The sequence below is a fragment of the Gallinula chloropus genome (assembly GCF_964237585.1).
Source record: "Gallinula chloropus genome assembly, chromosome: 2".
Classification (NCBI taxonomy): Eukaryota; Metazoa; Chordata; class Aves; order Gruiformes; family Rallidae; genus Gallinula; species Gallinula chloropus.
The window spans coordinates 101,033,810-101,052,743 of record NC_140086.1 but is presented as its reverse complement, the minus strand read 5'-3'; the positions used below and the strand labels follow the sequence as shown (position 1 = coordinate 101,052,743).

The following is an 18,934-nucleotide window of genomic DNA, read 5'->3' as shown; positions in this document are numbered from 1 at the left end:
CTTGTACATAAACTACAGCTTGCTGTGCCTTGGGAGGAGCGATGTGATAAAGGATACCTGCTCAACAGTTACACTGAGCTGTGCTAAGTGAATTACTACGTTTCATGTTCTAGCACTGGCACTTTGATTGCGGAGGTGAGAGAGCATAATGTCACCAAAGTGCGGCTACTGCCAGGGGCTGGGCAGCGCAGCTCCCCTGGGACAGGGTTAATTTTGGGCACAGGGTGCCTCAGAAGGCAACACAGGGAGATAGATACAAACCTGTGGTCCAGCTGGTTCAAACAATGCCTGTGTTTTCATACAGCACTCACGCCACAGCTGGCACAAGTGCAAGCCTGAAGGCATTAATCTCTCTGGGTTAATATACTGACAAAACCTTCCACAGCCCGGAGATGTGTGCAGCTCTCTGCTGCAGTACCTCCCCGATCAAACCCGACAGGGGCACGGGGGCTTTTTTATCAGCTGTAGTGCGGGGCAGTAGCAGCGATTTGGAGATCTGGGCTGTGGTCGCCTCCGTTTCGTACTCAAGCACGGTGGCATGGCTCCCTGTCCCCGCTTGCGAGGGGAGCTGCCCGTGGCCCAGGGCAGGAGGCGGGCAGCACGACCTGCCCACCCGCTTGGGCGCACCTGGCCTCTCGGGCAGAAGGGACACACCTCCAGGGAGCCACCTGCCGCTTGGGCTGCCCTCCTGGCCATCATCGCTCAGGGGCAAGGCCCCAACCCAGGCCCCCTCGCTCGGGCTTGGCTCCACAGCGGGTGGGACGGAGGGCACAGCGACCCGAGAAAGGACAACGCCTCTGCCCGGGCACGGCCCTACAGCCAGGGGCTCCCGCCGCCACAAAGCGGCGACTCCCGCCCCGGGCCTCTGCAACCTCGGCCCCCCCCCCCCCCCCCCGGAACGTCCCAATCGGCTCTTCCACCCTCCCCGCTCGCCTCCACACTTGGTATGGTCCAAGCGGCCTCCCCCGCCCCTTCGCCGCGCTGTGCCCCAACCCCCCCCATGCTGGAAGCCCCGCCCCACCCCTCCGCAGGGCGGAAGCGCGTTCCCCAACTGCGTGCCGGGTCGTGCGAGCGCCTTCCGTCACTTCCGCCTCGTCGCCGGGGCTGTCTGCGGAGGCCTGTTTCGCTGAGAGAAAGGCGCCCACGGGGTGCGGCGGGGACGGGGCGGGACGGGGGGGGGGGGGGTTGGGCGGGCTCGGGATCGGGATCGGTGTCGGGCGCTGAAAGCTGGGGCGGGGGTGCGGGGCCGGCGGCGCCGTGCGAGGTCAGGCCGGGCTGTCATCCCCGGGCGGTTGTTGTCGCCCCGCAGGCCTGCCACCCGCCCTCCAGGATGTCGTACATGCTGCCGCACCTACACAACGGCTGGCAGGTGGACCAGGCCATCCTTTCCGAGGAGGACCGCGTCGTGGTCATCCGCTTCGGGCACGACTGGGACCCGACCTGCATGAAAATGGACGAAGTGGTGTACAGCATTGCTGAGAAGGTGAGCGGCGGCTGTAACGCGAGGGGGCCGCTTCGCTGCGCTCTGCCTTTCAAGGGAGTAGAAATGCGAAGCCTGAGGCAGGTCACAAGTTGGTTTCTGGAGAGCTATTCCTGCTTTAGGAGGCAGCAGGGAAGCTGCTTGGTTCGCTTTCGTGAGTGTCTCCTGAAGTCACCGGCTGCCTTGATGTTTGTGGTATTTAACGTGGTGAAAGGAGTGTTGCAAGTTCTGAAGTCAGAATCACTGCCTGTTAATAATCCATTATTGAGTGAATGTCAGCATTCAAGCAGGAACAAGTGCCTGGTAGCAGGACTGCCGTGGCTGCAGGCAATGCTGCACTTTCACTTTGCAATGAGAATGTGTAGTAGCTTCAGATTTCCATTTGAATAACTCAAAGAGTTACTTTAATTTTGGCATTTAAAAATTGTGAAGTCTTAAAATACACTGGATGGTGTTGGTCAATCTGTCAGTGATACTATTTCATAGAACCATCAAGGTTGGAAAAGACCTTCAAGACCATGAAGCCCAGCTGGCAGCCCTACACCACCGAACCAATAACCATCTGAAGCACCTAATCTGCCTTTTCTTAAACACCCCCAGGGACCGCGACTCCACCGCTTCCCTGGGCAACCTGTTCCAGTGCTTCACCACTCTTTTGGTGAAGAAATGTTTACTAATATCCAAGCTGAACCCCCTTGGTGCAGCTTGAGACCGTTCCCTCTTGTCCTGCCGCTAGTCACTGGGGAGGAGAGGCCAACACCTGCAACCTCCTTTCAGGTAGCTGTAGAGAGCGATGAGGTCTCCCCTCAGCCTCCTCTTCTCCAGGTCGAACAGCCCCAGCTCCCTCAACCTCCCCTCATAAGACCTGTTCTCCACACCCCTAATCAGCCTAGTTGCCTTTTCTCTGCACTCTCTCCAGCACCTCAGTGTCCTTCCTGTACTGTGTCACACAACACTGCACACAGTACTTGAGTTGCAGCCTCACCAGGGCTGAGTAGGGGGTGAGATCACCTCCCTGGCCCTGCTGGTCACACTGTGCCTGATGCAGGTCAGGATGCTGTTGGCCTTCTTGGCCACCTGGGCACACTGCTGGCTCACATCAGTCAACACCCCCAGGTCCCTCTCTGCTGGGCAGCTCTCCAGCCACCCTTCCCCCAAGCCCGTAGTGCTCCTGTTTGTGGTGGTAGATGGCATTCCATTGAGTTCCACGGGCTGAATTAAATTTTAGGAGCCACAGTCTGAAGCCATTTTCAGATGGAAACTGAATGTCTACTGGCAGGTGTTCACTCACTCAAGATAGATACTGAAGAAAAATTAGGCCGTTAACATACACAATCATCTATAATATACCTTTCCCTGTATTTTGTAAAGGTGTTGCATAGTGACAGATGTAGAAAATTGACAGCTCTTCTTCAACTGGACCACATAAAAAATCAAACAAAAAAAAATCTGGATGAGAGATGGTAACTTGGGTAGGAAAAGGACTCAGCTGTCTTCCTACAAAATTGTGTGCATACTTTATGACTTGATGTAGAGGTTTTTTTGTGGTGTGTTTGTTTCTCTTTTAATGTTATTTTTGAATAAATGATTTTCTGTCTATAAAATCTCTACAATGAAAGATCTATGCCTATAGCCAAATGTTAAGATAGAATATAGTAAGGAGTTGTGGCATGGTTTAATTTATTAGCTTTTTGTTTAATGTGGTGGGAGTGTCTTATGTGCAGATACTGTTAGTATCGACTTTTGGCAGGGTGCTTGACAATTTGGCAGGCATATTGGCAGTTAGGGGTGACTGGGGGAAGAAAGAACAATGTAACTTCTTTACTTAAAAATCTCCCTCTGCAGAAATGGCAAATTAAAGGGGGAGATCCTTCCTCATCCTCTTGCTTACAAGCCATGCTTGGATCTCTGCTGTTTTAAAGAGTGAGTAAAAGTTCCACTTGTACAGGTGTTTGTACTGGAGAATAATACAGAATGTTAATGTACTGTAGTTGCATGCTACATTTGAAGAGAATGTAGCCATACTTTACACTTGTTACCATGGTGCAATATCCTTTCAGTCTGCAGCATATTTTTGAGTAGCAGTTATATTTATCTGGGTTTTTTTTTTCAGTTTGAATCCTTTTGGAAGGCAACTAAACTAGAACAGTAGTATATAAAAACACAAAGCAGATTATCTTCACTGAAATGTACTTTGCTCACAGTTGACCTTTCCCCCCACTCCCTGGGTTAGATGGAAAAAAGTAAGGTTTCACTGAGTTTCAAAACAAATGTTAGTAGTAGGATGTTAGACTTTTGCTTTGTCAGGTGTGCAACAAAACATCTAAGAACTGAGTTTCACAAAATTTCTCTGGAACACCTGTTTTAAAAATAACACCTTATTAAAAGAGGCTTGCAATTATAAAAACCCATCCCCTGAAATACAGGGCAATGGCTGCTGTATTACTGTAATGCTCCTTTCTAAAGAATTATTTTAAAGAGACGATATACATAGGACTGAATGCTGTAAATCAGAGACTCTCTTGTGTAAACCAGGTCACTTTAGCAGGCTGCACTGTGGGTGTAGAGAGGATTGCTTAAATGTTTTGCATTTATGTCATTTTAAGCAGAAGTGTGAGTAGCTGTGGCTTTTAATCAAAACTGCTTTTTTTGTGCAGGCTACATGGAAAGTGAGAGAGGAAGAGAAAGAAGGGTGGGGAAAGAGTGAGCTATTAAAAAACTCCATATTGGTATTATAGTTGCTGGTGTTTGTAATTAAAGTTGAGCAAAGCTAATCTATTTACTCATGTCTGTAGTTTGGAAAATGGTTAGCTTTGAGTATTGCTCTGAGCAGTATGTCTTTGTCTTTCCCCCTATAAACTTATCACACAAGCTTATGGCAAGATTAGCAGGAATTGACAGTATAGACTTTTGAGTTTGTATTTCCTGTGCTTGCAGCCTCTTTCAGTTCAGTGATGCAAGTGTGCTAAGCTTCTTCAGCTCAAATGATGTGTTGCAAAAGCTAATCTCAGTTCCTGTAATTTTTTTCTCCCCCTCTGATTTCTTTGTCCATAGAACGGTCTGGGCTGGAAGGGACCCCAGGGATCAGAGTTCCAACCCCTCTGCCACAGGCAGGGCCACCAACCTCAGGCCTGAATCTACACAAGGTTGCCCAGGGCCCCATCCAACCTGGCCTTGAACACTTCCAGGGACGGGGCATCCACCATCTCTCTGGGCAGCCTGTTCCAGCACCTCACCACTCTCTCTGTAAAGAGCTTCCCTCTAATATCTAATCTAAACATTCCCTCCTTTAGTTTTAATACATTCCCCCTTGTCCTGCCATTGTCCTGTACCCTTTTAAAAAGTTGATTCCCCTCCTGTTTCTCTGCTCCCTTCAGGTACTGGAAGGCTGCAGTGAGGTCCCCCCGCAGCCTTCTCTTCTCCAGGCTGAACAAGCCCAGCTCCCTCAGCCTCTCCTTGAAGGGGAGGTGCTCCAGCCCTCTAATCAGCTTTGTGGCCTCCTCTGAACCCTCTCCAACAGTTCCACATTCTTCTTGTACTGGGGCCTCCAGATCCATAAGATATCTAAAGATAAACGTTGCCTAAAAACTGGCTAGGAAGATAGGATGAAATCATAGATCTTGTCAGATTTCCTCAAGTATTTGCTCGATGCAGTTTGGGCCGTAAGGTAACGTTTGGCTGTGAGAGTTGCTTCTTGAAGGGAGCTGAAATCTTAGCAGCAGCAGCAAAAAAGTATTGCAGAAATGTAAAGAAACTTCATGATTGTTGTGGATCTTCATGGTCATAGATTTTATTCATTTGGCAGTCTCATTGTAGTAATGCATTTTTATTTTTTTTTAGATGATGTTAATAGAGTTGGGAAGGTGAACTTTGGGAGGACAAATGAGATTTATTTCATCTGGCATGTGATTTTAACTACATTTGTGTTTCCTATTGACCAGGAAGTATGTGGTTTTGATTAAGATGGAATACAGAATCTGTATTTGATGTTGAGGGTCCTATAGACTCCTCTGCTTTATAGTCTTGAGCCATTCTGTTTAAAGATTTAATAGTAGTCCACTCAGGCAAATACTTCACAGAACTGTATTAAAATAGCCTGTAACTGTGGCTAGGCAGTAATGTACTTTTGGTTTTTCTATAACCCCCTGACTAACGTAGGAAGTCACAGTAATTTAAAAAAAAACCCAAACCCCAAACACCAGAACAAAATACAACCAAATTTGAAGCTAAATTCATCAGTCTGAAAAAAATTTTAAAAAATTCATGCTGCCATTTGGCTTTTTGTCTCTTACTCCATCCTGTCCCCATGGACAGGGGCTACGATAGTCGGGTAAGACACAGTTTTGAATTGAAAGATGGATAAAGGAAGTCAGTGTCATAAATAAATAAATTCAAAAGTTAGTATCTGTATTGCTGAGAACACTTTTATCTTCAGGTGTCCAACAAGTATGGAGCTGTCCAAAAGGAGGTCTGCTGCTGGAGGGGTTTTTATTTTGTTGGGCTGTTTCCAGAAAGCAGCTGACTTACTGCAGCGAATTTACTGTGTGTTATGAAGTTCAGTACTTTCAGAACCAGCTTAGGTTTTTGTGTTCAGTTTCTAAAATGCCCCAACTTTACTTTGCATGTTGTCTGGGCAGTGAAGTCTTGGTTTGCATTAACAGCCCCAGCGGAGTTGTTACAGTTGCACCTGCGTTTATCCAGTGTGGTTGCTTGCTCAGAGTTGTATTTAATTCTTGTTCTGAGGGCTCTCCATACTGTGTCCACAGTCAGAACATTTCTTAGCAGCCACTGCCTTGAGAAGATGGTGAAGCTTGTCCTGTGTAGGAATGCAGTTTCTGAACTGACAGCTCTCTCTGGGGGATGGATTTGCTTCCCGATGGATAGGGAGCAGTTAACCTTTGGTTTGTTTCAGCAGACTTACTAGCTGAAGTAGAGGTCAACCCCTGCATCCAGAAATAACTTCCATTTCTTTTGCTTAAAATGAAGCCTAAGCTGAAGCCTTGTCATTAGAACCAGTGTGTGTGAGGCTGGCTCCGATGCTGCACGGTACTGCTGCGAAGCTGGCTGCTTCCTGCTGACCCTTGGCTCCAGTGTTGTGCCTGAGACAGTAAGTGCTGCTTCAGGCTGTAAAATACTGTGCTTCAGTATTATGCAGGGAGACACATTTAGGTAGTTCTGCAGGGCTTGCCTTGTGTTGAAATAATGTGTCCTGGTGGCAAGCCTGCCCAGTCTGGCGCGGCACTGCAGTGCTTCTGCACCACCCTGTTCCACCTTTTACCCAGGTTTTTGTGGAATTCATCCTTGGGCCTGAATCCCCAACCTCTGGCTGCTGCTGGAGTGTTGCAGGGCAAAGCCCGTGTCATGGGCAGCCTGGGCACCCAGTGACCAAATTCAACAGAACAACATCCTTGCTCAGTGAAGTTGCTAGCTGATTGTTTTTGGAGTGGTAACCATGTGAGGCTGTAGGTTAAGAAAGCAAGGGGGAAAGAATAGAGCCTTTTTTAAACCTGAATTAAAATTTGGGAGTCGGTATCTGGCTTTGAGCTCTGCTTTATGCTTCCTACGAGCTTTTGAGCAGGTTCAGCAGTTTCACGTCTATGAAAGTAGGTAGCTGTGCTTTTATTCCTGCAGAGGAGAGACATTAATGCCTGAGTTACTTGGGTTATGGTGGTAACTTGGATATAATCTGTGCAAAGGTGATTTGAATGATCCAGTCCTTTTGAGTTAGATTTGAGTAATAATTTGTTTAAGACTTGAGTAGTCTGGTTCTCTTTTCTAAAAATCCCAGGCTGTTGATGTTCATAACTAGTGACCAGCATTTCTGGTTCTGCAACAGCTGAACTAAATTAAATGTATCTAATATAAAACTAAGTTTAAAGTTGGGTTTTGTTCCAGTCCTGTGTGGAGTACACACTTCTTGGAAGGAAAATTTTGTTCTGACAGGGCTTTTGTAGTTGTCTTGTGTGGTGAATCATCTCCTTGAACTAATCTTTCAGTGAACAAAGCAGGTCCTAAGAATGTTGTATCGGTGCTTTGTTTAACTTAAAACCATTTTATAATCCCCAAATTAAACAATTGTTCAAAGAGGAGTTTGGCAGAGTTGCTGAATGTGGTGCAGAGATTTCCCCACGTGGTGAAGCTGTGCTGCTGGTGTTAAAAATGTCAGCAGGATGGAAGAAGAAATGGTGGGAGAAAATGAGCCAGCAAATAACTTTTTGCCTCCTAAGGCTAACCAGGGAGTAACTTCAGTCGCTCCCTCAGCTCAGTGGCTGGCTCTGAACATTCCATTAGGTTCCCTAGAAATCGTTCATGTGAAACAGAGGTGGGCACCAGCGATCCCTTCAGAGGGTGTTGGAGTTTGGCGTTGTGACTAATTTGGGATTTCAGGGCTTTACCTCTTGCCTGTTTCACAACACGGATTAAATGGGCTGTTTTCATTAGATTATTGACAGTCCAGGATTATATTTGACTCCATAAAAGCACAATAAAAACAATTTAAGTACCGGTTTGGGCCAGAAGAGATTTTACTTCCTTTGCTACTAACACTTTTACATATTTGAAGTGTAATTAATTTTTAATAATTTAGAAACTCTCTTGAAGCAGAAGTCTATCAGAATTTATTTACTGTGTGCTTCTGTTCTTTTGTAACATTTCCATGCTTTTTTCAATGTTTAAGTACAGGATACATCATAATACTTTTCTGGTACAGTCTAATCCTGTTTTGTGGACTAAAAGAAACCATATTTACACCACGTAGGAAGTTTACTCATCATAGCATTTCCAGATGTCTGATGGCAAAGCTAACAACTGGGAAGTACTGTGACAAACAGTAAATCTGTAATAAATCTTAGACTACACGTGTTACCTCAGGCTGGTAATTTTGCCTGGTGGTAAAACAGGAAGAGCCAAAATGGTATTTGTAGGGAGTGGGGGGGGGGGGGGGAGGATGTGCATTCATGTTGTAATGCATGACTGCATTTAAAGTTGTGTGTATTTTAGGTGTCTAGTAATTTGTTTTGTCTGTGTGTATGGTAATTTCGACTATAGTTGTATGAATTAAGATTAGAAACTAAAACTTCCCCGAATTCCACTTAAGGTCAGATATGCCACATCTAGGAGACACATGTGACATGGCTTTCTTTCAGGCATGAACACATCAACAAAGGGGAGAGATTCTTGTGCATTTAACTTGGTAATTCTGCAAAATGAAGGCCCGTTTTACCAGAATTGCCCAGAAAATAGCTTCTCATCAAGGTCTTTTTTTTTTCATTATGAATTCAGTTCTCAAGCTCCTGTTTTAGCTTTACACCTCTCAAGAGAAAAAAAAAGTGCTATCAGTTTTGATTATCAAATTACCAGTTTTATTTTCATTTTGAACCTTGTTAAACAGATTGGTTGGTTTAGAGGGAAAAAAAATGCGTGGAGGCAGGCACGAAGGCGTTTTTAGATCATTAATTTTCTGAAGTCTATAAGCAGCTGATGACTGAGGCAGAATGTGTCAGCTTGGCTTGCACAAAGCAGTTACTCTGCTTGTTCAGAGCTGTGTAAGCCACTCTGAGGTCTCAGCTGTGTATACATAGGGCACTTGTTTCTCTGGGTGTTGATTTAGCGTAGTATCTTGCCAATTGATACTGTGAAATGAGGGTCTTGTCTATACTGGAAAATATTTTCCATGTTAATTGGCCATTAAGGTTGGAAATAATGGCAAGCCTGCTGTTATGTGACATAAAATATTATGACTCAATATTTTGGAAAATAAGTTTTGCAATAATGGAAGTCTTTTAATCAGCAACACAAATAAACAAAGGTGTGGTAATAAATATTGCTTTTATACTTTGTGTTTTCTTCTGTTAAGGTAAAAAACTTTGCTGTTATTTATCTTGTGGACATCACTGAAGTACCAGACTTCAACAAGATGTACGAGTTGTACGATCCCTGTACCGTCATGTTTTTCTTCAGGTACCTGATGGTTCAGTTAAATATTTTGCATGTCAAATGCAGTGTCTGACAGGTCACTTCTAAATAAATACCAGCATACTTGAGGCTTATATTTTCATTGCTCTACAAAAAGAGTAAACTGATTAAGTAAGGAAACAGCCTGTTTTCCAGTTAGCCTTCTAGCAGTGTTTTGATAATAGAGTACAAAGTAGTGATAGTGAGAACTGCTTTTATTACCCATTGGGTTTAGTTTCAGATCTGAAACTCCCTGTGCAGAATGCTGCAGTAACATGACACTCCAGCCTGTCAAGCTTGCTTTAAAGATATACCCAAAGTATTAACGCTCTTTGGAGGTGAGGCATCTACGCTGGTGAGGTCATGTGCTGTGGACAAGCACGGGACTCTGCCTGGAGGGGGGCTGTAGTGGGAAAGCAGTGTGAACAGTGAGGAATATGCTGAAGCACAGTCACCTAGAGTGGCAGGCGTGGGGAGGTGTGTGCAGTCTTTGCTCTGGCAGTAAAAGGTCAACTCCAGTGACAGGAGTGGATTCTCTGAAGCTTGTTTTCCAACACTATTTATGTTATAAGGGCTGGTTCTGAATCCTACAGAGTATTCTTGGGGGGGGTGGGGGGGGATATAAAGTTTGTTTCTGAGTTACAATACCCTGTTAACTTGCCTGGTTTTGTTTATGGTTTGTTTTTTTTTTTCTTCCCCTCCCTTTAAAGGAACAAACACATCATGATTGATTTAGGTACAGGTAATAACAACAAGATCAACTGGGCGATGGAAGATAAGCAAGAGATGATCGACATCATAGAAACTGTTTACAGAGGAGCCCGCAAAGGCCGGGGTCTGGTGGTGTCGCCCAAAGATTATTCCACCAAGTACAGATACTGACGTGGCTCTGGGGCTGCCTCTTTTTTAACCCTGCGTTCACTGAAATTTATTCTTGTGTATGCATTTACATATATATATATATATTAAAAAAACCCTACAAAACCTTCAATTTTGAGCGTGTTTTGAATTATTTCAAAGGTTTGAAGTCTGTTTGGAAACGCAGAAGACACAAAGCCTGGAACTGTCTGACTGCAGTAATACTGTACCTGAATTTCAGGTGATTTTATTTTATTTTTGAAGACTTTACTCTGTTTTCCTTTTGGTATTATGTATTTTTGTACATAAAAAGCCTGCTTGCAGGAAAGCATTTCAACTGGTTTTGTTTGGCTTCGTCACACAAATATTGGGAAAACTATACTACAGCTTTTCTTAAAAGAATAAAGTGAGTTACACTTACGCACTTTGGTTTTCTTTAGCTGATCAAATTGGAATATGAAAACAAATGTAATTGGATGCAAAGTCATAATGTTGAAGGTGAAGGCTTATGGCTTCTGTCAGGATTTCCTTGCCTATATCTTGGTCTTCAGTATCCACTAAAAATAAGAATAAAACCACTAAGGTGCATTCATTAATATTTAGCAGAACCTCTCCCACGCCTTTTCCCCCCCATCAATTTAATTGACTTAGGGTGATGGATGTGTTTTTCTTTTTAACAGTGGTTATGCATACAGTAGTCAGTTCTAAGTACTTAATAGATCCTGCAGTGCCAAAGGGTAATTGCAGATCTGGAGCTGGCTGCGTACACAACAGCTGAATAAAGGGTGAGCGGTGCCTTCATTTGACCTCCAGTTTGCCTAATGGTAGGCTAAAATGCATGTTTACTCATGAGACCTGGCTTGGATTTCAACTGTGGCACAGCTTTTGGAGTTTCCATGATATTTCTGACAAGGTTGTTAAGGGGTTTAGGGTTTCTTTTTGTTTGGGGGTTGTGGGAGTTTTTTGTTTGGGTTTTTTTTCAAGCTGATAATATTTACAAGATTAAAAAAAACCAAACAAGTCAGACTATGCAGAAAGGGGTGAATTTTGGTCCAGTAAATAATATGCTTTTTTACCATCAAGTGTGGTTTGGAGGATTTAGAATAACTCAAGGAAATAAAACACAACGTCTTGATTTGTGCTTAAGTTCATCTGGTTCATGGTGGTGGTTACAGAATGATTTATGTTGGAAAGGACCACAATTCTCCTGGTCAAAGAGGTTGCCTAGAAGTGTGTCCACTGTTGACTGTCTCTTAAGGATGGAGATTCCTCAGCCTTTCTGGAAAGCCTGTTCTACTACTTCAGCACCCTCATAGTGGAAAAAAAAGTGTTCCTTGCATCTAGCTGGAGTTTCCTGTGTTCCAGGTTGTGTCTGTTGACTCTTGTGTCACCTTCAGGAAGAGTTCCCTGTGCTCTACCATGGGCTGGTTGCCAGCAAGAAGCTGTAGTCTTAAGGCTGAACAGAACTCTCTCACACCCTCCTATGCCTTCTTTTCTAACGTATCCTGGTGGTCCTCTGTGTTAACTCCCTCATAACAGTGTATTTCTTGAAACGTTATTCTGGCAGTGGTCTCACAGGAATTGAAGAATGACCTGCTGGCTGTTCTGGTGCTGATGTTGAGCAGTATGTGGCTGCAGCCTTGGATGCCAGGACGCCCTGCTGACTCATGTTTAACATGTGCAGCACATGCCACTCCTTTCCTGCAAAGCTGTGTGCCAGCCAGCCCCTCACAACTGCTGCGCAGCATAAGTTCACTCTGTGCTAGAGCTCAGGCTTGGCTCTTGCCTTTGAACTTCATGAGGTTCCTGTTGGCCCATTTCTTCAGCCTGTCCCCCTCCCCAGAGTCTGCAAATCTACAGTGATCAAAGCAGCCCTGAGGAGGGGGACTTGGGGGTGCTGATCGATGACAAGCTCAACATGAGCCGGCAGCGTGCGCCGGCAGCTCAGAAGGCCAACTGTGTCCTGGGCTGCATCAAGAACAGTGTGGCCAGCAGGTCAAGGGAGGCAATTCTGCCCCTCTACTCTGCTCCTGTGAGACCCCATCTGGAGTGCTGTGTCCAGCTCTGGGATCCCCAGAACAGGAAAGACACAGAGCTGTTGGAGTGAGTCCGGAGGAGGCCCCAAAGATATGGCTTCCCCTTGGTAAAACCATGCTGACTGCTCCTAATGACCCTCTTGTTCTCAATATACCCAGAGACAGCTCTGAGAATAAGTTGTGCCATCACCTTTCCAGGGATGGAAGTGAGGCTGACTGGTCTGTAGTTACCTGTGTCCTCCTTCTTGCCCTTTCTGAAGGCTGGAGTGACATTTGCTTTCCTCCAGTCCTCAGGCACCTCTCCTGTTCCCCTTGACTTCCGAAAGATAATGGAGAGCAGCCTAGCAATGACTTCTACCAGCTCCCTTAGCACCCACAGCACATGCAAATGGAGTTTTTTCATAGAAAGATTTTGTTATTCTGAGAACCTTTCAGTTAGGCAACAGAGAAACATGAAATTTTTTTTATACCATTAAATACATTTACATACATTGAAAAAATTTATGGCTGGATAAGTTCACTGTATAGGGTATGGTTTTCTGGGTTTGCCTCCTCTGAAATTGACATTTCTTTCCCCATTACAGGAAATCCAGTGTCCCATTTACATTAATATAACCCAGCATTCTACTTATTTTTTCCTGGGGCAGTAGTTAGAAAAAAATAATTGAGATTGTATCGTGACATGATGCAAATGTGTTTGTTTTCACTGCTGCTTTTTGTGACTGTTGGCACCAACTGTAAACTCCTGGATTCAGTGCTGTGCTCTTCTCCCTCTATCTTTCTGGATCCCATCCTCATCTCCATCCTTCAAAGAAACAGTGAGTAAGTAGGTTAGTGTTTCAATTATTCATGCGTGCCATGCAGCAGGAAGATGGGAAGATCTGTGTACAGTTGCACTTCCATCTTCCTGGGTTTTCTGAAAATTATTTCATAGCTTATCATGAAAAAGACATCAGGGTTAAAAGATGCCTAAATTAGTGCAGTGTATTTACAGACACTCCTGTCTCTCACTGCGTAAGCAGTCTCTAAATGGCTAAATTAATTGACCTGTCTCAGCTCAAACGAGGAAAACATGCAACAACAGGAAGAAGGCACCACTCGCACCCTCAGAATGCGGAAGCAACGCTGTCTGATAAATATGAAGAACGCTAAGGCATCCATGGCGGGGGGGGGAGGGGGTGTGTGTGGCATTTCCAACAGACAGCGATACAAAACCTGGCATGCAGTCCTACACCAGCATGATTTTACACTGCACTGTGTTTGGCAACGCTACTCGAATTATCCTTCCACCCCCTCCGTCTTGCTGCCACAAGTACAAAGTGCTGCTGTGTGTGCATTTAAGAGGTGTGCCCTGCTGGGAAGCTAAAGCAGGCTTAAGAGGAGTTGCAGGTAAATCCCTACCAGCCAGACTCCTCAGGCAACTAGGTGAGCTCACCTGAGGCACAGGAGTGGTGGGCGGGAGCATTTTAAGCCACACACCTTTTAGTCCAAATGCTCGGTCTCAGCTCACCTTGCACTACTGCCCCTTGTATCTGGTGCTCAGCTGGAGCAGACAGAGCAAACTACAGGTTGTGTTTTGTTGAAAAAGCAGCAGCATTCTTTAGGTCTTGCCAAAAAGTAATCCAGTGTCAAAGTATTTTAAAATACCCTGGTAGACTTCAAAATCCAAGTAAGTTGCAGATATGATAACTGTGTAAAGAATATTGTCGTGCTAGGTGCTGCCCATAGCTCAAAACTAAGAGGGAATACACAAAATACAGTAAAAATTAAGTTTCTTTACTGTTAACTCCTCATCGGTGTTTTCTATCCCAGCCTCTGTCATCAGGTCAGCAACATGCTTCTCAAGGTCATCAATCCGCTCGCCCATTTCTTCCAGTAAAAAGTTAAAGATAACTTTATAAAAAGGAATTCTGTACATTTATAAGGGTAGGGATTTTTTTTCCCTTCTGTGATAAAAAAAAAAAACCAAACCAAAAACCTCAACCCAAGAATCTTTTTTCCAGATGTCTCATGAGGTCTCTCAGCCTCTCCCTTACTCACGTGCAACACTAACGCAGGACGAAGCACGCGCAAAGTCGTGGTGTTACACGACAAGCCCCCTTCCTTTTGCCTCGGATTAACGTCCCAGTGTTAAATGTTCTCACGCGCCCTCCTGCGTGCCCATGAGCCAACTGGGGTGTCTTCTGTGTCAGAGGCTGTTCTCTTTTCCACGGGACTGTTTTAGGTGGTGCTGTGCAGTCAGCATATGCACTCGGAACCCGCGTGCTGACATCGGCCGCTTCCTGGAAGGTGGAGCGACGTTAATAAATGGGACCATGTTTAACCAATCGACACGTTTCCAAAAGCAGAGTTACTATCTGTAGGAACGCCTCGTGAGCAGATACACCTCACAGGAAAGCTCAGAGCCCCTTCAGGCCCCCAGTTCTCTTTTTGGGGGCTCAGCTTCCCACGCCCTGGAGCTGGCAGTCGCTTTCAGAGCACCACCAAGCAGCCGTGTGCGGACCCAGGTCTTTAAAGACGACTGCTTTTCTAATACACCCGCCGAAGCTTCACACATAATTCGCTGCTTGCTTTCCTGGGAAAGCAAGAGCTGCTGCACCAGGCTTGGCTCACAGGGGGTCACGCCGCTCTTGGGGCAACCTCTCACAGGATTCCCTTCCTAGGGGAAAAGTGAACGCAGTTCGGGGGCAATCCAGCTGTCCTTACCTCAGAGAAGTTAAGCGGCGTCAGTCGCTACAGCTTAATTCGAGATTTAGAAAAAAGCCCGCCCCGGTTTTCAAAGGGAAATCCCCTCCTGACACCCGCCTGGTAACGCCCGGGGGGCCGCTAAGCTCGGCCCCGGCCCGGCGGGGTTGGAGGGGGGGTGGGGGGGCGCAGCAGTGGGAGCCCCAGACCCCGTAACGCGGCAGCCCCCGGACCCCGCGCTCAGCAGAGGATATTTCTCAGCGTTATCTTGTCGGTCAGAGCTTGAAAATTCTCCTGCAGCTGATGCAGCAGATCTTCCGCCTGGGGGGGGAAAAACCGCAGGGAGAAAGCGGGCGGGAAGCGGGAGCCCCGGGCGGCGCGGCCGGCGGGCAGCTACGGCCCTGCGAGCCCCGGGGGCTGGCGGCCGGGCCGGGGCGAGCGACCGGGCCCCGCGTCCCGGCCACGCGTCTTCCCGCCTCTCCCCGCCGTCCTTCTGCCCTTCTCCGCCTCGGCCGCCCCGGTGCCGGGTGCTGGGGCAGGCGCCGCAGCAAGGACGCCCCAAACTTGGTACCCGCTCCCCGCCGCCTGGCTCCCCGCAGGAGCCAATCCCCGCGCTCACCAGCTGAGAGAGGTCCCCGGCGCCCGGCGGGTCGGCGGTCGCCATCGCCTCCGGACCTGAGCCGCGACTCCCTGGCCGCCTCCCGGGCCGCCGCGGGGCGGGACAGGACAGGACGGAAGGGACGGGACGGGCAGGTGAGCGCCGAGCTCCGCCCGCTGGCCCGGGGCCGCCGGTGGGCGGGGGATGCTCCGCGCTCGGAAGGGAGCGGGGGCATCATTAACCAGCACCCAGCGCGGTACCGCTTCGCTCGCCGAAGCGGCGGGAATCCTGCGGAGCAGGCAGAAGGATGCTGAGGGCTGATCCTCAGAGGCCTTAGGGCTTCACGGGGCAGAGGGGACAAGTTAAATGAAGGAAAATGCTTGTCTAGCAGCCAGGCCCGAGTGCTGGGTTGTGCGGGGGTTGTTTGTTCGCTTGTTCGGGGTTTTTTGGTGGGTTTTGTTTTGGTTCGGTTTTTGGTTTCTGTTTCCCTTCGTAATTAGCTCCTTTTCCCCTTTGTAATTAGTTTTGTAATTAGGAGCAGTAAAAATACCACGGTTATTGCCATTCCTTGCACCAGGGTGTCTAAAGAGACAACCCCAAAGGCACCAGCAGGAATCATGCTGGCACGCAGGTCATCCCTGCGGTTTGCAGCCTCACAGCATCCAACACTCCAGGTGCATCAGTTGCAGAGGTGTCATCTTGTGTCTGCCTGATGTCAGTGAAGAGGTTTCCAGCTTACTGCACCTATATGGTCAGGAGAGTATCACCGCTGGGCAACTGCTTTCCTTAGGCTAATACTTTATAGATATGCCAAACACATAACAGTGCTTTCACCTACAAATAGTTTCTCTCCTGAGTTAGTAGTGGCCTCACATGCTGGAAAGATCATCTACTCTAAGCCTAGCACTTAGAATCTTAATAAATTTAATTGTTTTCTTTCTTGACCTTCCCCACCACATTTGGGAAGGTGTGTAATCTCTGTGATGAGATCTCAGCATCAAAGCAAACCCCTGCAGTGCTGCCTGCTTCCTGTAATCGAGGCTTCTCTTCCCTACATCCTTATCTTCCCACTCTTGCAGAGTCTGCTGTTTGCCTTTCTCACTGTAGAAAGGAAAATCAAGCAAGTTTTGCAGAGCTGGAGTGCTCTGGCGGTGTTACTGCTCCAGAAGGCTTCTAGATAAAACAACTTGAGCAGGAATATGCACATAGGTATGCTTTGCATTTGTGTGTGGCCACTAGCTGCAACTGCATTGCTTTTTTTGTTCTGGTGCATAAATATAACGAATGATTGTTGCTTCTTACCTGTTCAGCCATTGCTAGTAAATCTCCTTTCCATTAGGACTAGATGGTAGAGCTGTACTGTCTTTGCATTTTTGCTCCTGGTAAGAGCCGTAGCCTTCTTGGTTTCCCCTCCTGCCAGAACAGCTGCATTACCTTCCCTTTTAGGCAGCAATACTTTCCCCTTGGGGCTCTCAAAGTGGCTGCATCTCCTTGTGTCCAGGTGTCTTGAACAGCATCACAGAGTGCTACTTGCAGTGACAGGATAACGGGGTGTTTGCGGGGCTAAAGCAGCCCCTGGAAACATGGAGTATTATACAGCCAAGGTCTTTGCAAGAACTGCACTAAATCTTCGTAGTGCCACATTTTAACAGTGCCTGGGTTAGAGTTCAGCTGAAAACAAACTCGACTTGGTGAAGGCTTTTTGAAAATCGCTCCTCATTTTTGGGGCAGGTTAGTGGGTTCAGAACAAAACCCCACGGCATCCGGCCAGCGCGGCAGTGGAGGAGGGGCAATTAGAACTGTGAAGGAGAGAGAAGGAAATACTTCACCATGCGTATTCCCCTCCAAAGGTCTGGTTCCACAGCTAGTTTGAATGGCCCTCAGTTCAAGTCTTGAGCTGAATTAGGCCAGCAGCCCACAGCTGTGTTTATGGAATAAAAAAGGAATTGCTATAAAGCTAAAAATGGTTGTGGAAAAGTTCCAAAGTTCAGAGAACCTGTGAATTGAAGAGACAAACAACAAGATCCACAATACTTTGCTTAACAATAGGTTTATTTAGAAGAGAGCTGGTGATCTTGGCTTTGCCCTGCTGTGCTCTATCCTCTCCCTCCTCAGAGGGCTCAGTTTTCACAGGGCTGAGCTCTTCCGTAAATTTCCAGGGTCTGAAGTCTGAGAATGTTAAGATGACCCATATTTTAAAAGTGGTAATCCACGCTAGGCAAGCACCCCCATGCTAAGGGAGGCTGAGCAAAATTCTTTTGTGCTTGCCAGTTTCAAAAGCACAGGTTCAGCTGGGAACCAGTAAACAACCAGTGCCTCCAGTGCTCAGACCAGTATTTGCTGCAACAAATAAAGAACACTGCATCTACTAAAGGGGTGCCAAGGAGTTCATGTTGGCAATGAATGCAACAGGTCTTGAAGGGGTTAGGGAGAGGAACAAAAGAGAAGATTTAACAGTGTAAGTTATTTTTTCATCTCAAAATATGCTCTATGCTACTTTCTTTCAGTAAAAAGCTCAGACCTCTGTCACTCTCAATTTAAATATGTCCTTTTGGTATGAAGCACATGCAGTAAAAATAAAAAATGGGGTGACATAGAGGCTGGGGAGCCATCTGCTTCCATCCTAGTTCAGAACTGCCAGGCGGTGCTGTGCACCCTTCACATTGTGCTTTTATGCTGAAATGCTATCCCAAACGTGTTCCTCTTGCTCTTTCCTAGAGAAACTGCAGTCTCTCCCATGCTGGAAGGAGCAGCCAGGGTAGCAGAAGAGGAAATAAGAGTACATTTAAACATGTATAGTCCCAAGGTCCCAGTTCAACGCCTCTAGTATGAGCTGCCATGCTGTAAAAGCCTGCAGTGTGCAGCAATAGAGGAACTGTTTTGTAGAAATGTGTCACTCTTGTTTGGATGTTACATAAAGTCCCTTCCCTCTCCTCTTTGCTGACAAAGGAGATTTTACATACCAGAGGTCAGAAATCCTCTTGTCACGTTCTTCAAGCGTATCTGTCTGCTTTGGAATGGAGGTGAGGACAGAAAGAGGGTGTCTCAGAATTAAAAAGGGCTGATATTATGTGTGCAGTAAGAAAGAAAGCAGGAAATTTAGTCCTGGAAAGAGAGAAAAAGGCAAGTATTCCCAGGCCACCATGGTGGCTTGTCTGGATGTAGATCAGAAGGCAGGATGCAAATCACACTGCAAATTTTGTGAGTTTGTTTGAGGTTTTTTCCCTTCCTGGCAGAGGCACTGCTGATTGCAAAAGCTTTCTCTGAAGAGAAAAGGGATAGGTACAAGCTACTTCTTGCACCACAGTCGTCGTATTTCTGCTA

At 46.6% G+C, this 18,934-nt stretch overlaps 2 protein-coding genes across 4 annotated transcripts; one reads left to right on the top strand and one right to left on the bottom strand.

The window, feature by feature from the left end:
* The first annotated feature begins 1,097 nt into the window (after positions 1–1,097).
* Positions 1,098–10,603, top strand: TXNL4A (thioredoxin like 4A). Of its 3 annotated transcripts, XM_084280004.1 has the most exons (4): positions 1,098–1,148; positions 1,310–1,483; positions 9,336–9,439; positions 10,144–10,603. In XM_084280004.1, the coding sequence occupies exons 2-4, from the start codon at positions 1,331–1,333 to the stop codon at positions 10,313–10,315; spliced, it is 429 nt and encodes a 142-aa protein (XP_084136130.1). In that variant the 5' UTR covers positions 1,098–1,148; positions 1,310–1,330; the 3' UTR covers positions 10,316–10,603. The 3 variants fall into 3 exon arrangements, with proteins under 3 accessions (XP_084136130.1, XP_084136131.1, XP_084136132.1); XM_084280005.1 differs by lacking the exons at positions 1,098–1,148; positions 1,310–1,483 and adding an exon at positions 3,332–3,403; XM_084280006.1 differs by lacking the exons at positions 1,098–1,148; positions 1,310–1,483 and adding an exon at positions 6,293–6,587.
* Positions 10,604–12,727: 2,124 nt separating this feature from the next.
* Positions 12,728–15,725, bottom strand: HSBP1L1 (heat shock factor binding protein 1 like 1). The gene is made up of 4 exons (XM_084260463.1): positions 15,632–15,725; positions 15,267–15,333; positions 14,108–14,202; positions 12,728–13,132 (listed from the first exon to the last, which is right to left on the bottom strand). The coding sequence occupies exons 1-4, from the start codon at positions 15,674–15,676 to the stop codon at positions 13,079–13,081; spliced, it is 261 nt and encodes an 86-aa protein (XP_084116589.1). The 5' UTR covers positions 15,677–15,725; the 3' UTR covers positions 12,728–13,078.
* Positions 15,726–18,934: the final 3,209 nt, after the last annotated feature.

What these genes read in the sequence shown, in the direction of transcription:
- TXNL4A (XM_084280004.1), top strand. Translation starts at nt 1,331, where the DNA reads ATGTCGTACATGCTGCCGCACCTACACAACGGCTGGCAGGTGGACCAG. An exon ending in TGTACAGCATTGCTGAGAAG is followed by an intron (nt 1,484 to 9,335) that starts GTGAGCGGCGGC and finishes TCTTCTGTTAAG; the next exon opens with GTAAAAAACTTTGCTGTTAT. An exon ending in ACCGTCATGTTTTTCTTCAG is followed by an intron (nt 9,440 to 10,143) that starts GTACCTGATGGT and finishes CTCCCTTTAAAG; the next exon opens with GAACAAACACATCATGATTG.
- HSBP1L1 (XM_084260463.1), bottom strand. Translation starts at nt 15,676, where the DNA reads ATGGCGACCGCCGACCCGCCGGGCGCCGGGGACCTCTCTCAGCTG. An exon ending in CGACAAGATAACGCTGAGAA is followed by an intron (nt 14,203 to 15,266) that starts ATATCCTCTGCT and finishes TTAACTTTTTAC; the next exon opens with TGGAAGAAATGGGCGAGCGG. An exon ending in ACACCGATGAGGAGTTAACA is followed by an intron (nt 13,133 to 14,107) that starts GTAAAGAAACTT and finishes GTTTCTTTGAAG; the next exon opens with GATGGAGATGAGGATGGGAT.